This window comes from Paecilomyces variotii (genome assembly GCF_004022145.1).
Source record: "Paecilomyces variotii strain CBS 101075 chromosome Unknown C8Q69scaffold_19, whole genome shotgun sequence".
In the NCBI taxonomy this organism is placed as follows: Eukaryota; Fungi; Ascomycota; class Eurotiomycetes; order Eurotiales; family Thermoascaceae; genus Paecilomyces; species Paecilomyces variotii.
In genome coordinates, this window is record NW_021167158.1 from 225646 (window position 1) to 250994 (window position 25349).

General features: G+C 38.8%; 7 protein-coding genes across 7 annotated transcripts; 4 read left to right on the plus strand and 3 right to left on the minus strand.

Annotated features, from left to right (window-relative positions):
- Positions 1-82: 82 nt before the first annotated feature.
- C8Q69DRAFT_128497 (hypothetical protein) lies at positions 83-1902 on the minus strand. The gene is made up of 2 exons (XM_028625280.1): positions 1605-1902; positions 83-1544 (listed from the first exon to the last, which is right to left on the minus strand). The coding sequence occupies exons 1-2, from the start codon at positions 1624-1626 to the stop codon at positions 94-96; spliced, it is 1473 nt and encodes a 490-aa protein (XP_028481222.1). The 5' UTR covers positions 1627-1902; the 3' UTR covers positions 83-93.
- A 1263-nt stretch (positions 1903-3165) lies between these two features.
- Positions 3166-6484, minus strand: C8Q69DRAFT_448454 (hypothetical protein; the record flags this gene model as incomplete). Its single annotated transcript, XM_028629288.1, has 4 exons — positions 3166-3779; positions 3814-5426; positions 5480-5880; positions 6482-6484. 4 exons carry the CDS (start codon positions 6482-6484, stop codon positions 3166-3168), a joined length of 2631 nt encoding a protein of 876 aa, XP_028481223.1.
- Positions 6485-8863: 2379 nt separating this feature from the next.
- Positions 8864-9632, minus strand: C8Q69DRAFT_128539 (zinc-binding domain-containing protein). The gene is made up of 2 exons (XM_028625281.1): positions 9007-9632; positions 8864-8956 (listed from the first exon to the last, which is right to left on the minus strand). Exon 1 carries the CDS (start codon positions 9496-9498, stop codon positions 9010-9012), a length of 489 nt encoding a protein of 162 aa, XP_028481224.1. The 5' UTR covers positions 9499-9632; the 3' UTR covers positions 8864-8956; positions 9007-9009.
- A 1338-nt stretch (positions 9633-10970) lies between these two features.
- On the plus strand, positions 10971-13811 carry C8Q69DRAFT_128677 (putative alpha-galactosidase D). The gene is made up of 5 exons (XM_028625282.1): positions 10971-11288; positions 11348-11646; positions 11696-11752; positions 11830-12616; positions 12665-13811. The coding sequence occupies exons 1-5, from the start codon at positions 11188-11190 to the stop codon at positions 13395-13397; spliced, it is 1977 nt and encodes a 658-aa protein (XP_028481225.1). The 5' UTR covers positions 10971-11187; the 3' UTR covers positions 13398-13811.
- A 7621-nt stretch (positions 13812-21432) lies between these two features.
- C8Q69DRAFT_482443 (hypothetical protein) lies at positions 21433-23120 on the plus strand. Its single transcript, XM_028631651.1, has 4 exons — positions 21433-21657; positions 21724-21971; positions 22117-22336; positions 22435-23120. The coding sequence occupies exons 2-4, from the start codon at positions 21736-21738 to the stop codon at positions 22708-22710; spliced, it is 732 nt and encodes a 243-aa protein (XP_028481226.1). The 5' UTR covers positions 21433-21657; positions 21724-21735; the 3' UTR covers positions 22711-23120.
- A 450-nt stretch (positions 23121-23570) lies between these two features.
- Positions 23571-24310, plus strand: C8Q69DRAFT_489048 (xylanase G1; the record flags this gene model as incomplete). The annotated part of the gene is made up of 2 exons (XM_028632090.1): positions 23571-23830; positions 23911-24310. 2 exons carry the CDS (start codon positions 23571-23573, stop codon positions 24308-24310), a joined length of 660 nt encoding a protein of 219 aa, XP_028481227.1.
- A 533-nt stretch (positions 24311-24843) lies between these two features.
- Positions 24844-25249, plus strand: C8Q69DRAFT_128721 (hypothetical protein). Its single transcript, XM_028625283.1, has one exon. It carries the CDS (start codon positions 24959-24961, stop codon positions 25187-25189), a length of 231 nt encoding a protein of 76 aa, XP_028481228.1. The 5' UTR covers positions 24844-24958; the 3' UTR covers positions 25190-25249.
- The last annotated feature ends 100 nt before the right edge of the window (positions 25250-25349 follow it).

Consider the following 25349-nt stretch of genomic DNA (forward strand, 5'->3'; position numbering starts at 1 on the left):
CCGAACGAACCAACCAAAACAAGATGTTGTCTTTCCATGAAGAAGACATAAAAGGGGTATCAACAATGTAACGAAAAAAGGCCTCAGCGGTGTCTAAAACACTGCGCTCTTCTTTTTAGCGAGCTTGTTGTCATCTGATTTCCTTCGTAGTCCAAAGAAACTGCTCCGCTTCTCTTTCAGTTGGTGTTGTTGCTGCGGTATCCGCGTCGGCGACATAAGTGACGATTGTGGCCGAGGCTGCGCTGCAAAGGATACCGATGACTGCGTCCTGCTGTATCCGCCAGGAACATTCAGATATGGACCTGGCGCATGTCCCAGGACCGGGTAGTATCCCTGGGCCGCATGTGGATGTTGCGCCGGATGTTGCGCTGGACGTTGGTTGCTGGGACGCGGCGGCAGCGAGGGCCGTGGGACCTGCTGCTGCTGCTGTCGACGGATTTGCTCCTCCTCTTGGCCGTAGAGCCTTTTCAATCGCTCCGTTTCTTTGTCGATCTCTGCCTGCTTCTTCCGCTTCGCCTTCTCTTCGGCCTCGAGCAGCTTCTTGGTCCTGCGCTCTTCTTCCTCCGCGCGCTTCTTTTTTTCTTGCACCTCTGCTTCCTGCTGTTGACGCAAGCGTGCATTTTCTGCCTCGATCTCCCATTGACGGCGGGGGTCTAGGCGCGGCGGTCTTGGGCTGTCCTTCTGCGGTACAGCAATCCGAGGCACCTGAGGCTGACCATTGGTAGGCCTTCCATTAGCAACGGGTTTGATGGCCAACAGAGGCGGCGTGTTCTTCCTCTTCATTGCAGCGGAGACGGGGTCTGAGACATTGAACGCCGCTTTCAGCGGCGTGAAGAAGACATCGCGAATGGCCACTGCACCCAGCATCAGAACTACTTCCAGACCCTTGAAGTCCTCCATGTCAACACGGTAGAGATTTGGCTCGTAAAGAGTGATTTCCTTGGGCGCCTTGAAGATCGAGATGGTAATATCCGGTTCCCTATTCTTCGTCTTCGTGCCATCAGGACTCGTCGTCTTTCCGGCCAGGAAGCAAGCTAGGTCTTTCGACAGCTTGCCGTCCTTGCGCCAGCTGAACTTCAATTTGGGTGTCACTTCAGACACAGCGGGGTCGCTCTGCGTGCGGTCCAGAGTGGAACTGGACGGTTGTCGAAAGGTCTTCTGTGGCATCTCAAACTCCCACGACGCAGGGGTGTTCCACGTCTTATGCTTGTATCGAACAATCACTTGCTGGTCTGGGTTGTAGAGTTGAATGGTGAACTGTGTCGGGAGAATTGGTTCTGGCGGAGGTGGAACGCCCCCATTCTGTCGAATAGCCTCCTGGGACAACGACGGTTGCGTCCACTCTGGAATCAGCAACACTTCTCCGTACAGGATGTCTGGGACATATGGGTCATATAGTGCAACAGCGTAGCGATTCTTGGATTCGACAAGGGCAGGATCGAGGTGACGTAGGGAGTATGCGGGCTCCGGTTCGTTTCCATGTTGGCACAGGTATATCGTGGCATTGTGTTTTTGCTGGCCGCCATTTGACTTGACATAGAATGCTAGTGCCAATTAGGAATCAAAGGTCATCACAGGAGCATATATCGATTGACATCACCTACTTGGGAGGTTCTCGTCCAGCATATTGCCTGTCACTGGAAGAGAGATGACGGTTACCTTGAGTGCCCGGGACTCGAAGCCGTTTTCCTTGTCAACAGAGATGTGGGAGGCTTGGATCAAACTGCAGCAAGCTCCATCTGTTGGCTGGATACAGTACGAGTCGTGGGAGCGAGGGAGAACGCGGTTTGATAAAGGCTGGATGCGCCCGTGACAAGCTCTCTCCCGCAGTGTGGCGTAGCAGCGGGTGGTGGAGTGACCCTCGACTCTCTCCAAAAATAGCGAGCGGGTTGAACTAGATTCCTGTACCTGTTTTTAATTTTGCCTATCACTCCCCACGGACCATCACTATCTTCTTAGTGCATGCTGCTGCATCTCTACGAACTAGTTAACCATCAGCAATTGTTATACCAACTCGACCTCCATAATAAACGTCTTCACTGTACTCCACTCGCAGTATATTCAGTTACCATCCTCCGCTGACTATGTGATGGAAACAGACATGTTCGCCAAGAACCACATTTTACCCTTCCAGGAACAACCCTTGGTCCCGCTAAGTACCAACGCGCGTCGTCGCAGAGATTGAGGCTGTGAACAACCCTCATACCGTTTCCCAATAATGGAACTGCACGATCAACACGTCTCAGGGCGGAACTGGAAGCCACTATCAACCAGGGATTGGCTCGCGGGCCATGGTTCTTCTGGTGAAGTCCAGGAACGCCCCGTCGTCTTTTGACTCGACGATAAGCCCGTTGTGAACAAGCTCCCCGCGCAGGAATTCCGGTTCAAATACCCCTCTTTCTGTATCCCTGACAAAAGAATCCAGCTGCCTGGAGATAGAGAGATGGCAACTGCTCCCATTGTGCGCAAAGAACCTGCTGGAACATGGGGGCCGATGTACTTCGTCCATGCGGAGTGTTGACCCCGTCGTGTTCAGAGAATTCTGTTGTCAAATTGGTCTTCCTTGACCTGCGACCCCGTCTTGTTTCCAATTGAGGAACATAGTGATCGCAAGTCAAGGGCCCTGCCGTCTTCCAATTGACCCAAGCGCATAGGAAAAAGTGTTATTTGCACTCGAGACCCGCCTTTCAGCGCCATCCGCATGTGCGGAGTAATAATAGCTAGTCTCTTTGTACTGTACACCCTGCCTGTGCACTGTCTATCATGTACAAGTACTTATGTTAACGTTCGGCGACTATGGTGAGTAGCATGATCTTGCTTCGTCCCCAAATCTGTAGTACCCATGGAAGAAAATATGTCTGTTGAGACTGGAGCCTACAGTCGTGATTGACGATTCGTTGCTCGACATCTAAGCTGATGATGGATTCTGTGGAGTGCTGGATCAGTAAGCCGTCGCATATAGCTATTATTTTGTCAACTGGGGTTAGGCGGACATTGCCAAATATGGAACATATATCATGAAGTCCTTAACTTATATGAAATGACTTCATTTACGTGGAACTGCCTGGACTCTATAGGTTGAATACGATTATCCACCCCAGTACGCTAGCTTTGCTCGCACATATGGACTCCACGCTCACTCGAGGATACATGTAAATGAATAGTTTAAGCCCGTGAGTTAGGCTTATTTTCATTAGTCGTGGTCTCCATAACAGGTGTGCTAAAGGATGCATAGAAGGACGAACTCTCGTCCTCTCTATCGAGCGCTTCCTCCACCATACCTGTATGGTGACCTGCGGAAGAAGATAAAAGCATGTCACCTTCGTCCACAACGCTCTCCGCTTTGACTGTATAACGCACTGCAGAAGAGGATGGATACTTGGCTCCTTCATTAGTTTTGCTCTCCTTCTTAGCTGAACCATTGCTTTCAGGTGAGGCTAAAAGCGTATCATCGTGATCTTCATTGGCCGGCTGAGGAGCATCGTCAGCAGCCTTCGGTTCCCCCAAGTCAACATATTTGTTGAGAATCTTCTGTTGCAGTTGTTCCTCCGTTTCACCTAGTAGAGTCAGGGGTCCGAGATCTCCTTCATCGTCATCGGAAAGGCTGCTTGACGATGAGTCTGAAATCTCCCTCAGGGTCTCAGCAATATCGCTTGGAGGTTCATTCCGCTGGAGCAGTTGCTGTCGACGGAGGGGACTATAACGACGCCTGCTAGATACCCGAGGGTAGCGTTCTCGAGATTCGTCTAGATTAAAGGCTTTGATTAGTTTCACGGATTCTATACAGGACAATACTTGGTTGGAGTCGCTTACCTGATCTACGAATGGTCAAAGGGATACGATCTTCTCCTCCCTGGATTCCTCTCCGTGATATAGATCTTCGTCGATAGTCACGGCGGTCGGGTATAACGATTTCTTCATATGGTTCAACCTCCGTATATGTGTTTGTATATTGTTCTCTGGCATTGTCGATTATCTCGATAGTTCTATCGTCGTCGTAGTCGCGCCGCGAGCGCCGTATATATTGAGATCGCGACGGTGACTTTGGACGGACGATTGCATCATCTTCCTCTTCATATTTTGAGGTTGGATCTCGAGACCGGAGATATGATGACCCCCGAGCTCTCGATAGGATGGGTTCCCTCGTGTTGGTGTAAGACCTTGTACGACGGCGTGTAGGTGGGTCTACAAAAGATATCCTATCCTTGTGCGGTAGGCCATGATCATCCTCTCTCAGAATGCCGTGTCGTACGTCTCCTGGATGTCTGTTCCGTTTGAAAACTACATAGACTCCGGAGATATCCACACTCTTTGCTCGTCGATGAAATATACTCCGACGGCGTTCCTCCCACAGTGGCTCGACATGAAGAAGTACCCACTTTGACGACTCGAGCGGCGTGTTTATTGAATGGAGATGTTCGGCAATCTGCTCGCGGTAATCGGCTGGTAAAAAAGAAAACTCCCGCCACACAGAATGGGTTTTTGTGGGTTTCTTTACGAGGTCGTCCTGCTTCTTGATGACGGATAGCAGAAGCCATTGGTTGGGAACCTCAAAATTGATGATTTCCACTCTTGGCACATAATACTTGTTGGTTCGTTGGAAGAAGTAAGCCTCCAGAGGAGCAATCCCCCCTTCCGACGTCGGATCCTGTAGAAGCGGAGGAATGTCCTCCTTCTGAAGTTCGTGCCTCAGGGTGCTGCTTGCGGCTGAGAAGGATCGCTCATGGCCCGAACTGTGGTTCTTAACGTCAGCTCTATCCAGCTTTTCTTCAGCAATGGTTACGAACCTTCTCCGCCAGAATGTCCAACGACGCGATGGCACTGACTGTCCTCCCTCAGTCATCACACTTGCAGCGGGCTTCTTGTTTACTGCTCGCTCTTCAGTGGGCGTTTCCCTGAATATCTGCACTTCCTTGTCGATAGTATCAAGTGGATGGATATTGTTCACAACCTCGTTGGCTCGCTGGGGCGGCATTTGTGCTTTGGTCAATTCAGCGAGTAGGTTGGCCCGCGCCTCCTTCACCTGCTGACGGCGGGCTTCCAGTGCAAGTAATTGCTGTGTCTTAAACTTTTCCACTGCCTTGTTCTCAATTTCTTTCCTCTTTTCCTCTTGTATTTTAATCTCTTCTTCTTTCGCATCTTGCCATTGTTCAAACAAGTCCTCAAGATTCTCGACATCTGCGATATCTACGTCCGATTGGCCATCAGGTAGAGGATAAACCCCGTCGTCATAGTATGTATCTCTGGAAGGCTCCCGGAACCTCGTACGCCTTCGGGGTTCGTTCATTGATACAGACCTATTTCGAAGTTCTTGCTCGCGTCTCACCCGACGTGCTTTAGCTTCGCGGAGTTGTCCTCGGATCAATTCGCGAGCGCGATGAAGCTGAGGAAGATCGCCCTTGTACTTCTCGCGTTCTGCAGAGGTTCTAGGGAGACGTTAGCTATATGAAGGTGGCCTTGTGAGTTGGGAGGCTCATACCCGGTCTTAATCATATATGTAGAATAAGCAATGAGAATATCCTGCTTGGCACCCTGTAATTCTCGTCGATAAACTTCCAGCTGCGGCTTGTACCAAGGCCACATGGCCTGTTGGAACTTGGTAATATCGATCTCGTCACGATTTACCTCGCCAACAGGTTCGCTGTTGCTGTTGCTGATACTTGACTTCCTCAACAGTTTGCGTAGTTTGGCAATAGTCTTTTCGCAGTCTGTAACGCACTTCTGGGCGTTGCGCAGGCCATTCTCATTCCACGCCTTGGTCGTCTCATTCCTTGTGATCAACTGCTGGAGATCAGCCAATTGTCGCGATGTTGCTTCAATATCCCCGATCAAGCTGAGGATATCGTCTCTGGCGTTGCTGACGTCGGAAATATACTGGACCTAATCATCCGGTGCACGGTCGCACCTGCTGCACGATTTTTCCCGAAGAATTTAAATAATTAAAACGCGAATATCTCAACGCCGAATTAATTAAATTAATAGTTATTTAAATAGGGTATTTTAGACGCCTGAAAATATTATATAAGCTATTTAATAGTATCCTGATATTGTTAGGAGGGTTGAATCTGCCGTCCGCGCCTAATAGTAGGAAAAGAACCCTCTTTAGCTTTAACCTCTAGTAAAATATTATTTTAATTCTTTTTTTTTGCTGTAGTAGACCAGGAAGTCTTTTTAGGGCTTTTATTAGCCTGTTTAATATTATCTTAAAATTATACAGCAGCTAATTATTCCACTATCTAATCTTTTTTTTGGCGTTATCTCTCGGCCTATTTCTTAGCTTAGATTTAAATCCTTTCTAGGCGAGCTGCTTTATAATTTTAATATTTTTCTTCTAATATATATTCCTTCTCTGCTTTAGCCTCCTTATGATATTATTTAGCTTTCTCTTTACAAACTGTAGTATATTATATAGCCTCCTCCTTCTTTTTTTAAACAATCTATGCCTTCTTAACCTTAGTAGGGCTATAAAATACAATATTACCATATTCTGGAGGTCTAGGGGGTAAAGGGAGAGGTTTGCTATTATTATTCTATTTCTTTCTTTCTTATATAAGGGTATTTATAAGGCCAGAGTTCTCTATTTTAAGCAGACTATTCTCTGTTGCCAGTGTGGCATAATTATTATAAAATTTAATAAATTTCTATAACTTCTTATTGCAAGCAGTATTAACCACTTAATTAATCCTTTTATAGAGGTTTTTCTAATTTATATATGTGAGCTTAAAGGCTGTAGACTTGCTAGAGGAAGGTCTTAAATTATTATCCCTAGTGAAACAGGAGATTATAATTAAAAGATTAAATAGGTAAATGCCTATATATCTAAACCTACTGTCGATATTCTTCTTTATAAAAGTAACGTCCCAGGCTTTTTAGAATAGGCAAAAAAAATCCTATTTATCTATTGCAGAGAATCCCTAGTATTTATATATAAAGTTCTCCAACTTATTGCTGTATGCCTTTACTAGTAGATTAAATAAACTAACATTAAGTGGCTGTAGAGTATATATTATATAAGAAGGAAAGCAAGCTAATAAGATTCTATTGTAATTATAGTAGTTAATAAACTTCAGCATAAGATAAGATCTATAGCTATTAATAATAAGGAGTCTATAAGACCTCTTCACCTTTAGTTTAGTCTCGCGGTCAAATATCCTAGTCAGCCAGGTATATCTAAACTTATTATTTATCTATTTACTAGGTAACGAGGCAAAGAAATAATTGTATTCATCGGGATTGAAATCTTAAAGCCAGTAGTTATATAGATTATTGCCTACTACTTTATAGATCAATCCTAGGGATAAAATAGTACTATTAGTATAAATACAGGCAATTATAATAATCTATTTATAAGATTCAGGCTAGATCCTCTACCTAACTTATCCTTATTCTTATTAGCGGTAAAAGAATATCTTCTTACCCTTCTATATAATGTCTATTATAAACCCCTTCTTATCTATATTATATATATTGCAAGGTTTAATATCATACTTGTCTAACTTTATCCCTAGGCTAATAAACTAGTCTTAGTATTTTAGGGCGGAATTAGCTTATTTGCGGGGAATATTAATACTAGTTAAATATAAAGCTCGAAGCTTGCTGCAATGGCGGGCCTAAAATTGTGTGGGCTAAGCTTGCCCTAGCCTTTATCTATAGATCTCTTTAGCAAAGTTCTATAATATTTTATTTAATAGAGATAGACCTTGCTTAGTTAGCTTATTAATTTCTTTAATAAGCTAAGCTTTTTAGGCGTTGTTTAATAGGTGTTAATCTTTATATTGCTCTGCTTAGGAGTTTATAATACTATAATATCTTTGTAACAGGGTAGACCGGTTGTAACCATATTTTTTTATAATTTTTTATATAATTAGGCTTTTCTCTAGGCTTTAGCGACTTTAAATCTTTAAGAGCTAATAAAATAGGGTCTATTTTGATAATTTGGTGGGTGGTTAAATAAAATTCGGTGTAGTAAAATTTGGAGGGGAAAATCGTGCATCAGGTGCGACCATGCACCGGATGATTAGGTCCAGTAGGTATTGAGGGCCGAGGCGAGACTGAGGCCGACCTGCGCTACTCCTATTACTGCGCTCGCCTCTCCGATTCCAGCCATTCCACGCAAACAAGGTCCTCCCTAAATGCCTCCGACAGAAAGAAAAACAAAAGGAAAAAACGAAAAGTCAACCCGCGCTGAGAGCGGCACCTTTGTACACCCCCTCATGCGATGGAGACGAGGCTGAGCTGAAGTGCATGAAGCTATTTTCTATGCTCTGTCCGCCGCAGCCAATTGTTGTGCCCAAATTGATTCCCACGTTCAAGTCGCGCCATTTCTAGGCTATCTAGTCGGATGGTCAATTATTTGGCCTTGGCTATGCGGGGAAGTATTTGGTACAGATGGGGCTGAAAAGACCGCGGGCGTGATGCCCCATACTTAGCTCAAGGGTACGGAACTTTGAGGCCCGAGCTAGCAGGGCTATTCAATTGTCTACGCTACAGAAATGATTCCGACCAATGTCATAGTCCCTCTGCTAATGTGAGTGATGATAGTGTTCATACTCATGTTCGTCTGATTGCAGGATTGACATACAACACCAGGCGATGTCCCAACCTCAACACCCATACCTACATCAATAATCCACAACGGCATAATGTATCATCAGCACACGAAATAAAGGATGATTCGACAACGCGAATCTGGGGACGGCGTGAAGAACTCCAGGAGAACTCCAAGACCAGATTCTTTTCGAAATTCGGGCTTTACGAAAACAGCTAAGTTACGGGTGCCCCTCGGGATAACATTGCAGGAGATGGAGCATGTTGAGAAAGTTGTGGTGTTCTCTTCTGCTTTTTGAACGATGGCCAATCCGAAGTACTTGCCGATCCAGGAACCAACAGATGAATGGTTAAGAGGAGTCGGTGATAATACGGTATATTGACCTCATTCAGAAACACGGGGCCAAGTCTAATCGCGATTAGTTGGATCTCTAATCAGGTGCGGTCTAGAAGACGTACTGCTCAGTAGTATCCAATGAAACCATTGTTCCGACGTTTACAATGACCAGCTTTGCATCCCTCGCACAGATCTTCGTTGTGTGGAAGCTCGCTATTGCCGGAGTAATGAGGTGTCTCCACCTCGATTCCATTCCATTTCTTGATACGATATGCGATTCTTTCCGCGTAGGTGTCGTTTAGAAGTGGGCGACTAAGGCAGTTGCAGCTCTTGCAGCTCTGATGATATACCCTTGCATTATATCTTGCTCCGGGGTACATTCGTATGGTGATGGCAACCATTTTGCTTGACCATCCAGGAGAACCACACTTTTTATTGCGACATATAAATCGGCCCGTGATATTAGTATCGTAAGATCTGTGGCAACCTTCGTCTGTATCCTTTTTGTTGAACGTGAAGTAGAGGCCCTCTTCTTCTAGCAGTCGCGACACGTCATCGTGGAGTTGTCGATACATGGACCATCTTCTTTCCGGGTTTTGTTTGCGAGGCGGCATGTCGAGTTTAGTGGAAAAGAGGCTCGAAATTATTTCAAGAGCAATAGCACAATAATAACAATAATAATGAGTGAAGTTAGAAATCAGACACGAGGAGTCATGGCAGTACGTCAGTAATAGGGAATCCAGTAGTACTTATGGACACTCTCCTCATATTGATACCCCGAGAGCCGTCTGCAGGAAATGCCAAATGGAGTTCATGATTCAGATATCACTTTAAGATAATCAAACATCATCCAACAGGCGACAAGGCTGAAATAGCAGATTGGTTATAGTTCGCAAACTAGCACTGACTCTGGTGACTGGGGGGAGGCGCTATGTAGGGCCTTACGTACGAAGATCAAATGGGCAAGACAATTGATCGTCTCATTGGACACGGGCTTCTGCCTACGATTATCTTTGAAGGCAACCCGCTATCTCTACGAAACTTGTTCATATGCATTATGCATTGGCCGCTTATAGCATTGCACTAGACGACAACCATTGCGCCTATCGCTCTAAGTGGCGGTGTTTCGGTCACCGTTTTGACAGGGATACTTCCTTCATTCATGAAGCATCCAATACAATCGAGGAGAATCTGGGGGATTCGCTTCCCTATTGGAGTCTTATTGAAAGCCGCTGCTCCTGGTACTTGACTTCTCTGATATTGGGTATTGATACAGATGAGAGGCTACCACTTGGGTTCTCTTCCGACAAATCACGCCAGTAGACTAAAACGAACCCATGTAGAGACTGTCAGGAAATCGATATGAGCCAAGGTAAATTAATCGATTATCGGTTGACTCATTCTCGATTCCACGCCAAGCCAGACCAGTCGAAATGTAAACAACTGACGCACACTATGGATATGATATGTGGTGGAGCCCAAGGACTGAGCAGCAAGAGAACCAACTAATGGGATACTATCGCTATCCACTCATTGCATTCCTCTGGGTTGGTTTGAATAGACCACGCCTTCAAACTAAATGGCTTACACTGAAACCCTTCGTTACATATTTATATTAATCTGCTTATTTATATGAGTAACATGATCGCTTCATACGGATTTCTGAGTCACAAAGGCTATGTATTATACCTGTACCAAATTTCTGGCTGCCTAGGGAAATAACGACACTGTTGGCGTCTCAAGAAGTGTGCGAGTGATCCGTCATATCATCCGTTTTGCAGCAGGCTCTTTGATATCCTAATTGGAGGATAGAACCTACTAGATCACGTCTAAATCCTTTGTCTGCTATTAGAGATAGATATGGGATCAGTCGCCCCCAGATCTAGAGTTAAGCAAGCAAGCAATCGAGCTACGTAGCCAGAACGTTCAAATCATTCGTTTCTCCAGTGCCCTTTTCTCTTTGCGGAGAACCTCCCAACCCCACCGGGATGTCAAAGGTGGCTGTAAATTCAATGATTGGGTAGCGGACATATCGTGATGGACATATTAATAAACGGAATGGGTATGGAATAATGTCTTCCAGTCCAAAAATTGAAGCACATTATTGAAGGATATATTCTAGCCGATGACATGGGTTCGAAGCTTCGTTAAATCTCCTGACCTGCAACCCCAGAGGATATTGTCCGCGATCTATTGTTTGTCCCGGGAAAATCCCTGTTTTTCCCCGCGGCGAAGATAGGTATATAGAGTAAAAGTGTCCCGATATTATCAAACAATCATCGTCTCACTTTACAAACGGCAATATGATTCTTCTTATAATTTTATTGTTTTTCTACTCGTCCGTGAGTGCAACTTCTCTCTATGCCCGCCTAGAGAATGGCCTGGCACGCACGCCACAGATGGGGTATAGAATCCTCTTAGAACGTGTCTATTGCTACAATCCAACTAACAGATATAAACCAGATGGAATACATACAATACTTACAGCTGCCATCCAAATGAGACCATTGTGCACTCTAATGCGCAGGCACTAGTCAGTTTGGGCCTTGCGGACCTTGGATACCGCTATGTTACCACTGACTGTGGCTGGAGTGTCGCTGACAGACTCCCTAATGGTACACTAACATGGAATGAGACCTTGTTCCCTAGCGGATTCCCATCTCTCGGTCGTTATATTCATGATCTGGGATTGCTGTTTGGTGTCTATGGGGATTCAGGGATCAAACTATGCGGCAGTCCGCCAGATCAGGCTGGTAGTCTATGTATTACACCTGCCTGTCGTCCAGACAACGCGAATCTGACACCGCATAGATCATGAAAATATCGACGCGAAGACATTCGGGGAATGGGAGATTGATTCGCTTAAATGTACTGTACATTATGGCCGGAAGCACCCTCTTCCCATGTGGTATGTACAGTACATGCATATGGCTAACGAGAACAAGATGACAATTGCTATTCCGATGCAGCCACTGGCTATCCAGATGCGAACTATTCTCCAAGTGTTTCACCTGAACCGCGCTATTCCATCATGTCACGTTATCTACAAGCACTGAATCGACCGATCCTCTTCCAGATTTGCGAATGGGGCATTGACTTCCCTGCTCTCTGGGCTCCGGCTATTGGCAACTCATGGCGCATTGGAAATGACATTATTCCACACTGGCGCACAGTATTTCGCATTCTCAACCAGGCTGCTCCTCAAGTCAGCTTTGCCAGTTCTGGGCAATGGCCTGACCTGGATATGCTAGAAGTTGGCACAGAGGTCTTCACTATCCCCGAGGAGCAGACCCATTTTTCACTATGGGCCATACTGAAATCTCCATTGATAATTGGGGCAGACCTCACCTCAATCAGTAACGACTCCCTCGCCGTCATGATGGAAAAGGATGTAATTAGCTTTAACCAAGACATTATCGGGACGAGTGCGAGCTTGCAGAGACGCTGGTCCGATGACGGGTACGAGGTCTGGAGTGGACCGTTATCCGGGAACAGGACGGTGGCGGCTCTCATTAACTGGAAAAGTGAGGAGAGACGGCTGACACTGGATTTACCGGATATTGGCCTCCAATATGCCGGAGAATTGCGGAATATATGGGACGGATCAAGTATGACAGTAGTACGGACATCGTATACGTCAAAGATCGCAGGCCATGGTACGATGCTTGTTGAATTAGGCGGCACTTCTCCAGTTGGGATTTACCCCAGCGAACTATTTTCCTCATCCAGGGGGTGAGTCTTTCCTCTATTTTACTCAAAAGTCATGTACTGATTAAGAAGGGATACTCATACCTTCGCTCCTATATACGCCCGCAGCAGCAGTGCACGCTACAACCTCGCTATTACATTCGCACATTGCCTTTCCACTACAACACATATAATAGTGAACAGCGTACCAGAAGCTGTTCCTAACTCAACGTGTCATGTCTCTGTCTTCGTGACGCTCGCTGCAGGCTCCAATAACACAATCACTATCCACTCGGTCCCGTCCATCAAGTCCATCCAAGTGCAAGAACCGAATTCAACTTACTATGCTGGAGATACCAACTTCACCCTTTCTGGTTCAGCGAGGATTGTGACATGTGGGGAGGGATTCTGCCAACCTGTAGGGGCAAAGATCGGCTACCTGAGCCCGAACAGCACTGCTGCTGCGCATATCCCTGCCACACTCACCGGGGATGGACGCAAGTATGTGGAAATTGATTATATTAATAACGAGATCGCGTTCAACTCATCCTGGGGCTGGGGATCAAACTCACGGAACATCACAATCGGTGTCAATGACGCAGACCCAGTACTGCTGGAGGTACCGCTGAGTGGTAGACATAGTGAGTTATACGGACCTGGTCGTGGATGGTGGGATACGGCGACTCTTGGGGTATTGACCTCTGGCTGGAAGGAAGGTCTAAATAAAGTCGTGATTGGGAATGAGGGCGGAGAACATGGGTTTCAACCTTATGCGGCCGATTTTGTGGGATTAAGGGTATATCTTGGAGCTGACGAAGATGCTTGATTGTGCAACTATCTAGGGGCTGAGCTGAACTGATCTATCTGGCCACTACTCTGCTGACTAAGCTGGCTGCTGGCGCGGGCGACCACTACTGGAGCCCCTAGGGGCACCGAAACACCCCCTTCGACTGCGCTGGCAGATAGGTTTAATTCCCTAATTGGGTAATTTGTTAGGTTTCTTTAGTGTAGTATTCCTCCTCCTAATAGCTGTTTATATTCTGAATTAATTTAATATCTAATCTGGACGGGTTGTTTAATCTAAACCTATTTAACATCTAGGCTAGACGGGTTGTTGAATCTAAACTAAACCTATTTAACATCTAGGCTAGACGGGCTGCTCGGCGTATATAACTGCTTTGTTAAAGGTATTTATAATCCAATTTAATGTCTAATCTAGACGGACTCTGATCCTATTTAACATCTTAATCCTAATATTTTTAGCTTATAGTAGCCCTGTTTAATGTCTAATCTAGACAGGTCTTCATAATCTAGTTTAATATCTTGATCTAAATAGGTTTCTAATCTAATTTAATATCTAATCTGGACAGGTTACTCCCCTAAGCTAAGGCAATTCCTGCGAAGCCTTTAAAGTAATCCTTTTTATTTGCTCCTACTATTTATCGCTGATTAGGCAGATATTATATACCTTTATATAGTTTCTAACCCTATAGGATCTCCTCCATTAAGCAGTAGTAAGTATCTAAACTATAACCTAGTCTGCTATAATAGCCGCACCTGTTACAGTGCTAGCCTAGGGGATAGGATAACTAACCCGCTGGCTAATGCTTACTTAATCTAGAAGAGTGAGGTTTATACTCTTCTAGATTATATAAGGAGTTATATAATCTTATAAAGATATCTTCAGCACATAGCTTAATCTAAATTTAAGTTTTTTAAGCTATGTTTTATTTATTAAGCCTACTTATAATAGCCTATTTTAGTCTAAATTAGCTAAATAGAGATCTTATAGCTAGTCCTAATATTAATTATCTTATTCTATCTATTCTAATCTGCTTCTTAAGCCTATATCTTAACACTATATAGCTCCTATTTAGGAGTTAATATTATTAATAATATTTACTCTAATTCCCTTATTCTTACTAACTATTTTAAGAGAATTTATTAAATATATTACTGCTAGCTATAGGCCAGAATAATATAATTATTATTACCTAATATATAAATATATTACTAGGGCTAAGTTATCTATAAATAAAGCTAGCTAATATATTAAATAAACTAAGATAAAGTTCTAAGAATTCTAGTAAAAGTTCGCGGCTATATAATAAAGGCTTAAATAAGAAAATACTAATCTTAAGGCTATTTAATAATATTAAGAGATATAGCTTAATAAAAAAGAATAATAATATATTTAGACTATTCTTAAAAAAGATTAAACTTATTATATAGCTATCCTTACTATAAATATACCTATATTTATATTTAAATTTAAACCTAGTATTAAGAGACCTATAGCTGCTCTAATAAAAGTGTCTAAAATACTTATTATTATACCTTCTTTTACCCCTAGACTTTTAAAAAGATTCCTTAATTTAAATAAATTTAAAAATAATTAAAAGGACTTTTAGCATTTTATAGCTTAAATCTAAGAGAAGATAATAATTAATTAAGACTAATTCTTAACTCCCTAAAGCTATATAGCTTATATAATTAACTATTTAAAGAATATGCTTTATACCTAAATATTGCTATATATTAGAGATAGGACTTATATTCTTAATAACTATTAAGAGATTCTAGATATTTTAAAATATATATTTAATAATTCTAATTATATAAATAATATATATAATAAATTATTTAATCTCTATTAGATTAATAAGGAATTTAAAATCTTTTTTACTAAATTCTAGTGCTTAATATTAGAAAAAGAAATACTTAAAAGAATATTATCTACTTTATTTAAATAAACTATTAGTTAAGAACTTTAAGAAATATTATTATATAATTAGCCCCTAAGTTATAAGTATTATTAGTTTATTAAATTTTTATAAGACCTTAAAAACTATTACTGCTAATATATTATAAACTAGCCCTTTATTATAAAGACTTATATTATTATTTTAAAACTTATTTAATATATTTAATCTTTCTTACTTATTTTAAGTCCTGCCTTAATTATAAGATATAATAATTAGCCCTAGAAAAGCCTTATATAGAAGAGTAAATTAGCCTTAATATAATTATATAACCTAATAAATCTAAATATTTCTAAATGCTTAGGCAAAAGAGAGTATAGCCTATTATATTATAAAACTAATGCCTATTTTTATTATAGCTCTTTAAAATATTATATTAGAGATTGCCTATACCTAGATAATTATTAGAAGATTTAGACTATAGCTATATATAAACCCTATTCTTAAACTCCTTAAATAATCTAATTCTTAGACTTATATAATTTATCCCCTAGCTAGTCTTTAATAAAAAAAGTAAGCTTAAAGTAAGTTATAGCTAGGCTTAAAAATTATATATTATCTAAATTTCTACTACTGCTATTTATAGAATTAATCTTAAAGAATATTTATAATAATTAAAATTAATAATATTGCCTATAATATTAAAAAGGAAAAAAAAGAAGATTTATTTATTAATTTATACCCTACTTAATATTAGAGCTAAAGAATAAAAATTTATAGATTAAGAATAGGCTAAAGACTAAAAGTTAAAGCTTATCCCTTTAAAAAGCTTAATTATCTTATATATATTTAATAGAAGAGAATTAGAGGATAAGAAGATTATATATTATATCTAGATAGATATAAGAATTAAGGACTATTTAAGAAAGATATTAAGTTCTATATTATTTAACTAGCGCATTATTTTATTATCTTAAGACTTTCTTAATTAAAGTATTATAACTTATATTTATAATTTATTGCCTATAATATTACTTTTAATAATAATTATTATTAAAAGAATTATAATATATTTTTAAAGCTAATTAAGATATTTACCCTATATAATATTCTTCTAAAGGCTTTACCCTAATACCTACTTTTAAGACTTAAAGGACTAAAAAAGAGAAATATAGCTTTTATTTCTTTAGCTGCTTATTCTACCTATATCTAAAGAAATATTTAAATATTTATAATTACTCTAGAGGACCTAAATACTGCTTTAAGGATTAAATAAATTTAAGAAAAAGACTCTACTTATCTACTGCCTAAGAAGTTTAAGAATTATATTAATATTTTTTCTCTTAAGAAGGCTGAGCGCCTATTATTATATTATTTTTATAACTATAATATTAAGCTATTAAAGGGAATATTACTCCCCTTTAAACCCTTATATATTATATTTTAAAATAAATTAAAGATCTTAAAGAAATAGATTAAAAAAAACCTAAGAAAAAGATTTATTTACCTAAATTTATTACCTGCTATATTTTTAATTCTATTTATTAAGAAGCCTAATAGAAGAATATAGATCTATATAGATTACTAAGCCCTAAATATAATAATTATTAAAGACTAATATTCTCTACCTTTAATTAAGAAGACCCTAAATAACTTAAAAGAAATAAAGTACTTTATAAAGATTAATATTATTTCTATATTTAATAATCTCTATATTAAGAAAGAATAAGAATACCTAACTACTTTCTATATCTAACTTAGCTTATTTAAATTATTAATAATATTATTTAGCTTAATAGAAGTATTAGTAATATTTTAATAGTTTATTAATAATATTCTATAAGATTATCTTAATATCTTTTATACTATATATCTTAACAATATCTTAGTATATAATATAACCTATTTTAAATATATCTAATATATCTATACTGTCCTATAAAAATTATATAAAATAAGTCTATATATAAAGATCTAGAAATATAAGTTTATTATCTTTAAGACTAAGTTTTTAAGTATTATTATTAGCTAAGATTATATTAAGATAAATTTAAATAAGGTAAAAACAATTACTAAATAGAAGACCTTAATTTATATAATTAATATATAAGTCTTTATTAGGTTTAGTAATTTTTATTATTAGTTTATTTATAACTTTTTTAAGATAATTATATTATTTATAAACTTAACCTAAAAAGAAGTCCCCTTTAATTAGATACCTGCCTATTAATCTAGTTTTAAAGCCCTAAAAAAAGTATTTATTTAAGCCTTAATCTTAAAACTATTTAATTAGACCTATAAGGTTATAATTAAAACTAACTTATCTAATTATATATTAGCTAAAGTTATATCTTAATATAATAATAAAGGAATTTTATATCTTATTATATTTTTCTTAAAAAAGCTCTTTATTATAGAGTATAATTATAAGATTTATAATAAAGAACTATTAGCAATTATTTACTGCTTTAAAGAGTAATATCTTAAGTTTAAAGATATATTATTACTAATTAAAGTTATTATAGATTATTATAACTTAAAATATTTTATATTAATTAAGCTATTAAACTAATAATAGGCCTATTAATTTAAGTTTCTATCTTAGTTTAACTTTTAAATTATATACTATCTTAAAAAATAAGGAGTAAAGCCTAATATTTTAATTAGGAGGTTAAAGGATCTCTTTAAGGAAGGGGATAAATAGTTATAGTATTAGAGCTAGATAGTCTTAAAGAAGAAAAATCTTAACCTATAGATTTAGAGATCCCTAAAATTAAAAGCTATTATTAAGAGTTAAATAGTAAAATATATTTATTTTATTAATCTAATAGCTTAAAAAGTTAGAAATCTTACTAAATTTATAGGAATACCTATTTAACTTATTCTAAGAAGTTAATCTGTTTAGCTTAAAAAAGCTATCTAATTTATCTTATTGCTTAATTAATCTATTAAGATTATTTAATTTGCTAAGGAGATAATTTAACCTATTAAAGAGATTATTTAGCTTATTAAAAAAATAGCCCCGCCTATTAAATAAGACTAATTAAGTTCTCTTACTATACTTAATAAATTAAAATACCTGCTTAATATTAAAGACTTACTAGATATAGCTTATTTATTTAATAATTTAATATAGTCTATTTTATAAGCCTTAGACTATAAAGCTAATTATTATCTTAAGATTATATTAGCTAACTGCTAGTAAAAAGAAAGATATTTATATTATAAAAACTACTTATATATTTTTAATTATAATAAGCTAAGAGCCTATTTATTATAAAAATATTATAATAAATATATATCTAGATACCCTAGAAAATATAAGCTTTATAACCTGATTTTATAAGAGTATTACTAGCTAAATATATACTAATATATAGATTATTAGACCTAGAATTACTATATTTACTATTATACTATATTCTTAAATAAAAGTTATTAAAAAGTCTTATACTAGCTCTTTATCTCTAAATACTTTTAGTAAGATATCTTAATAGATTTTATTACTAGACTTATACCTTATTAAAGTTATAATATTATATTAGTTATTATAGATTAATTTATAAAGATAAGGTATTTTATTTTCTGCTAAGCTATCTATAATATTAAAGAAATAATATAATTATATATCTATTATATATAAAAACTTTATAGGCTATTAAAGATTATAATATTTAATTAAGGCCTCTAGTTTATTACTACTTTTTAGAAATACTTAATTTAATATCTAAATATTATAAACTTATTATTTACTATTTATTACTTTAAGATTAATAATTAGATTAAGAAGATAAATATTATCTTAAAATAATACTTATACGCCTATATTAGCTATTTATAAAATAATTAGGTTAATTAGCTATCTCTAGCTAAGTTTATATTAAATTCCTATTATTCTAAGACTATTAAAATATTGCCCTTTTTTTATTAATTATAGGTTCTATCTATATATAGGATTTAAGCCTATTTAGCCTATAAACTAGCTTGCTGCTAAAGATACTAAAGCCTTTATTAAAAAAATATAAGATATTATAGATTATATCTATATTTAGATTTATACTGCCTAAATTTATTATAAAAAGTAGATTAATTATTATTAAACCCTAGCCTATTATTATTATATAAAATAGTCTATTTAATTAAATACTTAGAATATCTATATTTAGCGCTTCTAGAAGAAACTTAATTAAAAGAATTTTAATTTATTCTATATTATTAAGGTTATTAGCTTATATATTTACTAGCTTAACCTGCCTATCTTAATATATATTTATCTTATATTTAATATTAGCTTACTCTATCTTATTGCTAAAAATCTTATACCTAAATAAAGATAATCTTTATTACTATCTGTTAAAATTAATAGTTTTAAGAAATAAGTTATTAAAAATATCTTAAACTTTTAATAAGAATATTATAGGTATAAAGGCCCTTAACTATAATATATTATTAAATAGTTAAGTTATAATAATCTAATTAAAGAGCCTATATATTATCTATAATATACTTAGGAGATTATTATAAACTTCTATTATTACTATTTAAATAAATTAAAGCCTAAAAATAGTCTTAATAAAGCTTAATCTTAAAAAGGGGAATATTATTATAGTGCTAGCCTAAGAGATAAAATAACTAACCTGCTAGCTAATACTTATTTAATTTAAAAAAGTAAGGTCTATACTCTTCTAAATTATATAAGGAGTTATATAATCTTATAAAGATATTTTTAATATATAGCTTAATTTAAATTTAAGTTCCTTAAATTATATCTTATTTACTAAGCCTGCCTATAATAGCCTGTTCTAATCTAAATTAGCTAGATAGAGATCCTATAGCTAGTCCTAGTATTAACTACCTTATTCTATCCGTTCTGACCTGCTTCCTGAGCCCGCACCTTGACAGTACCTCCCTTTTATATAAAGCTTCCTATTGCGGAGCTTATTTACATACTTATAGGGGTCTTTCCCCTCTAGAGGTGGCTTACTATATACCTTCTCCTTTAATATTTATAGTCTGTCTAATATTATTAGTACTGCGGGTAAAGCTATTGCTAGTATTGCTATTTATATACTCTTATAAGCTATTCCCTAGTTAATCGCTTTAAAGCAGAGTTGTTAGAATTCCTTTATAAGCATATCTGTTAGTAGTAAAGTTTATTAAGCCTATTTAATATAATAGGAGTTAGTCTAAGCTAGTATTTTAGACTTAAGCTGTTTAAGCATTAATATTACTGCACTAAAGGGCGAGAGGATTAGGCCTATATTATTTAATTTTATTATGCGATCTTTAAACTCAGTAATATATTATTTAATTATTCTATATTAGGATCTAGTTATAATAATAGCTTACTAGAATATAAAGAGTCTGCCTATAATTAAGCTATAGTTAATAATCTTTTTAATTGCTTTAATATACTCGTCCGCATATATTAGCTTATTAGGCATAATCCTAATTATTTTAATTAGCCTATAGTCTATCTAACTACTAATCTAGCTCTTTATTATTAGGCTAAGCTTTCTCTATCTTTTATAGACGTCTAGTTTGTTGTTTAGTATTAGTCTCCTAATTAAGGTATTAATCAAGTCCTTACAGTCTATAGTTCTAAGGACTTCCTTAACTAGCTAAAGCTAGTTATTAAAATTGCTATTATTAATTAATTATTCAGCTACTACAGGGATTTTATCCGGCAAGGTTATTAGTAGCTTTATCCCTTAATAGGGCGTAGGAGCTAGTTAATCTAGCTAAAGGGTTAACTAAGGAGTTAATAGGATCGTTATTTTAGAGGTTTAGTATTGCTTATATTCAGGGGGTTTAATTCTAGGTGCTCCTTGCAATTAAGATTATATGGGTTAACGAGCTCTTCTGTTAGATAGGGTGTTTAAACTACTATATCTCCTCTAAGATAAGCTGTTTTAGTCCCTATTTAATGATAGTGAGAGATAAGCCGGGCTCATAACCTCTTAGAGCTGACGAAGATGCTTAATTGTGCAACTATCTAGGGGCTGAGCTGAACTGATCTATCTGGCCACTACTCTGCTGACTAAGCTGGCTGCTGGCGCGGGCGACCACTACTGGAGCCCCTAGGGGCACCGAAAGTATATGACTGATTATTTCAGAGAACGGGCGGGGCCAGATTCTGTCCATTCCGTAAGTATGTACGGTTTAATGCGGCTAGAGACTTACCATTGAATGGCAACGCCCCTGGACGAAAGTGAACTTTTGGTTTGTAACACAAAACTGCATAAAAAAGTATCAAGTTACTTCTACACCTGTTAATCGCACGCTTTCTAAAATGTCAGCTACATAGTTAGTTAAGTAGAATACAATTACATAAGCCGTGCACATGCTGGCTGCTTTGGAAGGAATAGAATACGAGGGAATCAAGTTGGCCCCCAATCTCATCATTCTCCTCCTCCAACATCCTCAAGCTAAGAATTACTTGATCATCAGTTACTCAGGAATATGAAGCTCATTGTCGCTGGTGCAACTGGCTTCGTCGGTACGGAGGTCGTCCGACAAGCTCTCTCCAACCCAGGAATTACCTCTGTCATCGCTCTTGCGCGACGGACAACTCCTGTGCCCCAGAACATGGACCCCGGTGCTGACATATCCAAGCTGAAATGTGTTGTCACTGACAACTTTGAGGAGTACTCAGAGGACGCTAGAAAAGACCTTTCTGATGCTGATGCATGCATCTGGTATTGAACCTTTTCTTCATGTTCTGCTAGTTCACCTTTGACCCCTTCACTGCATCTTATAAAACTTTCAGTATGTATTTTAATGAAAGAAAAAATCTATTTTTACCATCTATCTATGGTCATTTTTTATATTGACCAAGTGCAGGCTCTTAGCTGTCACGCCATCTAAATCGAAGACGATGCCTTGGGAAGAGGTACGCAAGATCTGCTACGATTATACAGTCAAAGGCCTTGAGACTATTGCTCAATTGCCAAGAGATATCTCCGCTGGCAAGCCGTTACGCTTCATCTACACCAGTGGGGCCATGAGTGAACGCGATCAGAGTAACAAGCCTTGGCTGCTGGGTGACTACTGTTTGATGAGGGTATGTGATTTCCCTCTTCCACCGTCTCCCGTTCTTTCTTCTGTCTTCATTTCCCGCCTGGAGATATCTTCTAATATCTCTAACGTTTTATTACACAGGGTGCAACCGAGTCTTTCGTTCTCAATTATGCCAATGAGTCAAAATGCGCAGTTGAAGCTGCTGTCGCAAAACCGGGGTTGATTAATGCACCGGGCAAAATGAACATGGCAGTCAATGTATTGTCCACAATTGGCCGCTCCATTATCGGCCTTCCTATGGTGGATGTGAGTGAGGTTGCGGCAACACTCATAGATCAGTCTGTCAATGGACTGGAGAAGGAGACGCTCCTCAATGAGGACCTGGTCAGGATAGGGCAGAAGGCGTTGGCAAGATAGCAGGAGACTTAATTTTTTTCTATTCAGTATCTCTTGAGAGCGCCCTTCATTTACGATAGTGGGCTAGTTTTATGATTTCCGGTTCACTTGGCAATATTTATGTGTTTGAGAAGCTCGAAGAAGGGCCATGTTATATGAACCGAAGATTATATTGGTGTGCCCCCGTTAGCTTGACTACTTACCTATGATAGTCGGGTATCGTTGAACTGGTTTGATCGCTTGTGGTTTGCTCATGCTCACGATAGAAATATCGTTAGAACAGATGATAATTGGCTGACCACCGCGAACTTGGATCAAATTCGTTGGGATAACACCTAAGACGCCACTTAAGCTATCTAATTGATTTGACTTCAGTGTATATCACTCCTAATCTGATACAATATGTCGCGGTCTGCGACTCCCGGTTCGATTGTTACTAGTGAACAAAGACGATGCTTAAAAGAATCTTAGCCCTGCGCCGGGCCCAACCCTAAATATCGGCCATGCGAAGATAAAGTTCCCGATCGTTCCAGCAGTTGACGAACGGTTCGGTTTCGGTTCTCGTGCGGCTGAGGTATCCGAACTGTTCCTCGCGATAGCTGACACTGGACAGTGCATTTGCAGTCTCCACAGTAACTATCCCAGAAAATGGGAAAGAGAAAAAAAAAAAATAAACTTCTAACTTCATACTTTCTGGCTCAAAAGGGGATTGATTGACTTTGGGTGCCTGTGGTTCCTTGCCGTGCTCGCATGAGTCTCGGATTTTACTGCAGCCATTTTGGTGAGATGGTTCTTCAAAAAGAATTATCTCTCTTGTATACTGGAATTCCTTTAGTGATCACTCATTTCTAGGGAGCGCACCTTGCATAGATACCCAAACTATGGTTTCCCCTTCTCTTCTGCTGGGCCTGTGCGCTGCTGCGCTAGCCAGCACGACAGACGCTGCTCTGACCACGCGCCAGTACCAGTCCTTAACATCCAGTTCAACTGGCACAGACGGCGGCTACTATTACTCGTTCTATACAAACAGTGACTCAGTCACCTATACGAATCTTGGTGGTGGAGACTACAACGTAACATGGGATGGAAGTGGGAGCTTTGACTTTGTTGCCGGGAAAGGATGGAATCCAGGATCTGAGAGGCAAGTGCCTTTTTTTCGTTACTTTGTTCATGCCAACCTATATATATATTCATATATTGCTGCAACTAACAAGATAATAGAACTGTCACTTACACTGCCAACTATCAGCCTGATGGTTCAGGCTACTTTGCCCTGTATGGATGGTTTACGGATCCATTGGTAGAATACTACATTGTCGAGTCGTGGGATGGATATGACCCGATCAACAGCGGAAAACATCTGGGAACAGTTGAAAGTGATCATGGAACGTATGATATCGTCAAAAGCCGTCGCGATAACGATCCGTCAATTGTTGGGACAGCGACTTTCGACCAGTATTGGTCGGTGCGACGAACCAAGAGAACCAATGGCACGATTACTACAAAGAACCACTTCGATGCATGGAAGAATGCCAATCTGACGCTGGGCACGTTTAATTATCAGATCCTGGCAACCGAATCGTGGGACGGCAGTGGCGAGGCGTCGGTGTCGATTCACTAGGCGCTGTATACAAATGACGTCCTATGGCTTTAAAGGGCATGTGGGCTATTGGGCTATTCTGGATGCGCAGAAATGTTAAATGTGAAGACGTGTAACCTCTCAGGCACGGGTGCAGAGGGATTGACTTACTTACTATATGACTTTACAATAGATACTTCAGTGTCGATACACGCCTAAGCAGTATCACATATGCAAAATCGACAATTCTCTCTTCCCGTTGACAGATGAGCACATCAGATTCTTTGATCAACACGGTTATCTCATTGTTCGAGATTTCTTCTCTCCCGAAGACACGAAGAAACTGTAACAATGGACACAGGAAGTTCACGATTTGCCCCATGATAAAGACGTTCCGTGGATGCCATGAGGCGAGCATACCCTCCTTTGAGAAACAAGGTACCCGCCAGGAAGGGTAACATAACACTAACTTATGGACTGCCTGAAGGAAGTTAATGCACAAGGCAAAAGTGCGCTGGTCGTACTGAGAATTTTGCCAATAGTCACTCCAGTTTCAAGGACTTCTTGCGCGGGAAGCGGATTTTCAATATCCTCCAGCGGTTGGGAGGCGAGGAGATGCTTTTGTTCAAGGAGAAGATCAATTACAAGCTCGCTGGTAGTGGTGCATGGTGACAGCAACAGGACGAAACAATGCACAAACTGACGGACCTAGGTGGTTTTGGACCGCATATCGACGCCAATGCCTATACACATGTTACGAATATCAGCCATTTGACCGTCCTTGCCGCGGTAGATGATATGAGTATCGAGAACGGTGGGAGCACAGGAAGTTCAAGGTATCGGCGATTCTGCTGGTGTCTAAAATTGACCTCTCGTTCACTACCGGGTTTCATTCCATTAGAAAATCATTCCCAGCCATGACAATAGAGGAAGTACTAAGACACTAAGGGTCGAAATCTTGAGTCCGCTCCTAGTTTGCAAGGATTGCTGGATCTAATAATCGGACAGACAGGTCCAACTGTCGTAGATTATCTAGACTGTTCATACGTTTCCCTCAGATGGTTTCTCGGACAAGTGACGA

Excerpts from the sequence above, each read along its gene's own strand:
- C8Q69DRAFT_128497 (XM_028625280.1), bottom strand. The coding sequence starts at position 1,626 with ATGCTGGACGAGAACCTCCCAA. Across the intron at positions 1,545-1,604 it reads GCTGGACGAGAACCTCCCAA|CATTCTATGTCAAGTCAAAT; the intron begins GTAGGTGATGTC and ends AATTGGCACTAG.
- C8Q69DRAFT_482443 (XM_028631651.1), top strand. The coding sequence starts at position 21,736 with ATGAAGCTCATTGTCGCTGGTGCAACTGGCTTCGTCGGTACGGAGGTC. Across the intron at positions 21,972-22,116 it reads GATGCTGATGCATGCATCTG|GCTCTTAGCTGTCACGCCAT; the intron begins GTATTGAACCTT and ends GACCAAGTGCAG. Across the intron at positions 22,337-22,434 it reads GTGACTACTGTTTGATGAGG|GGTGCAACCGAGTCTTTCGT; the intron begins GTATGTGATTTC and ends TTTATTACACAG.
- C8Q69DRAFT_128721 (XM_028625283.1), top strand. The coding sequence starts at position 24,959 with ATGCACAAACTGACGGACCTAGGTGGTTTTGGACCGCATATCGACGCC.
- C8Q69DRAFT_128539 (XM_028625281.1), bottom strand. The coding sequence starts at position 9,498 with ATGCCGCCTCGCAAACAAAACCCGGAAAGAAGATGGTCCATGTATCGA.
- C8Q69DRAFT_128677 (XM_028625282.1), top strand. The coding sequence starts at position 11,188 with ATGATTCTTCTTATAATTTTATTGTTTTTCTACTCGTCCGTGAGTGCA. Across the intron at positions 11,289-11,347 it reads GCACGCACGCCACAGATGGG|ATGGAATACATACAATACTT; the intron begins GTATAGAATCCT and ends GATATAAACCAG. Across the intron at positions 12,617-12,664 it reads CTATTTTCCTCATCCAGGGG|GGATACTCATACCTTCGCTC; the intron begins GTGAGTCTTTCC and ends CTGATTAAGAAG.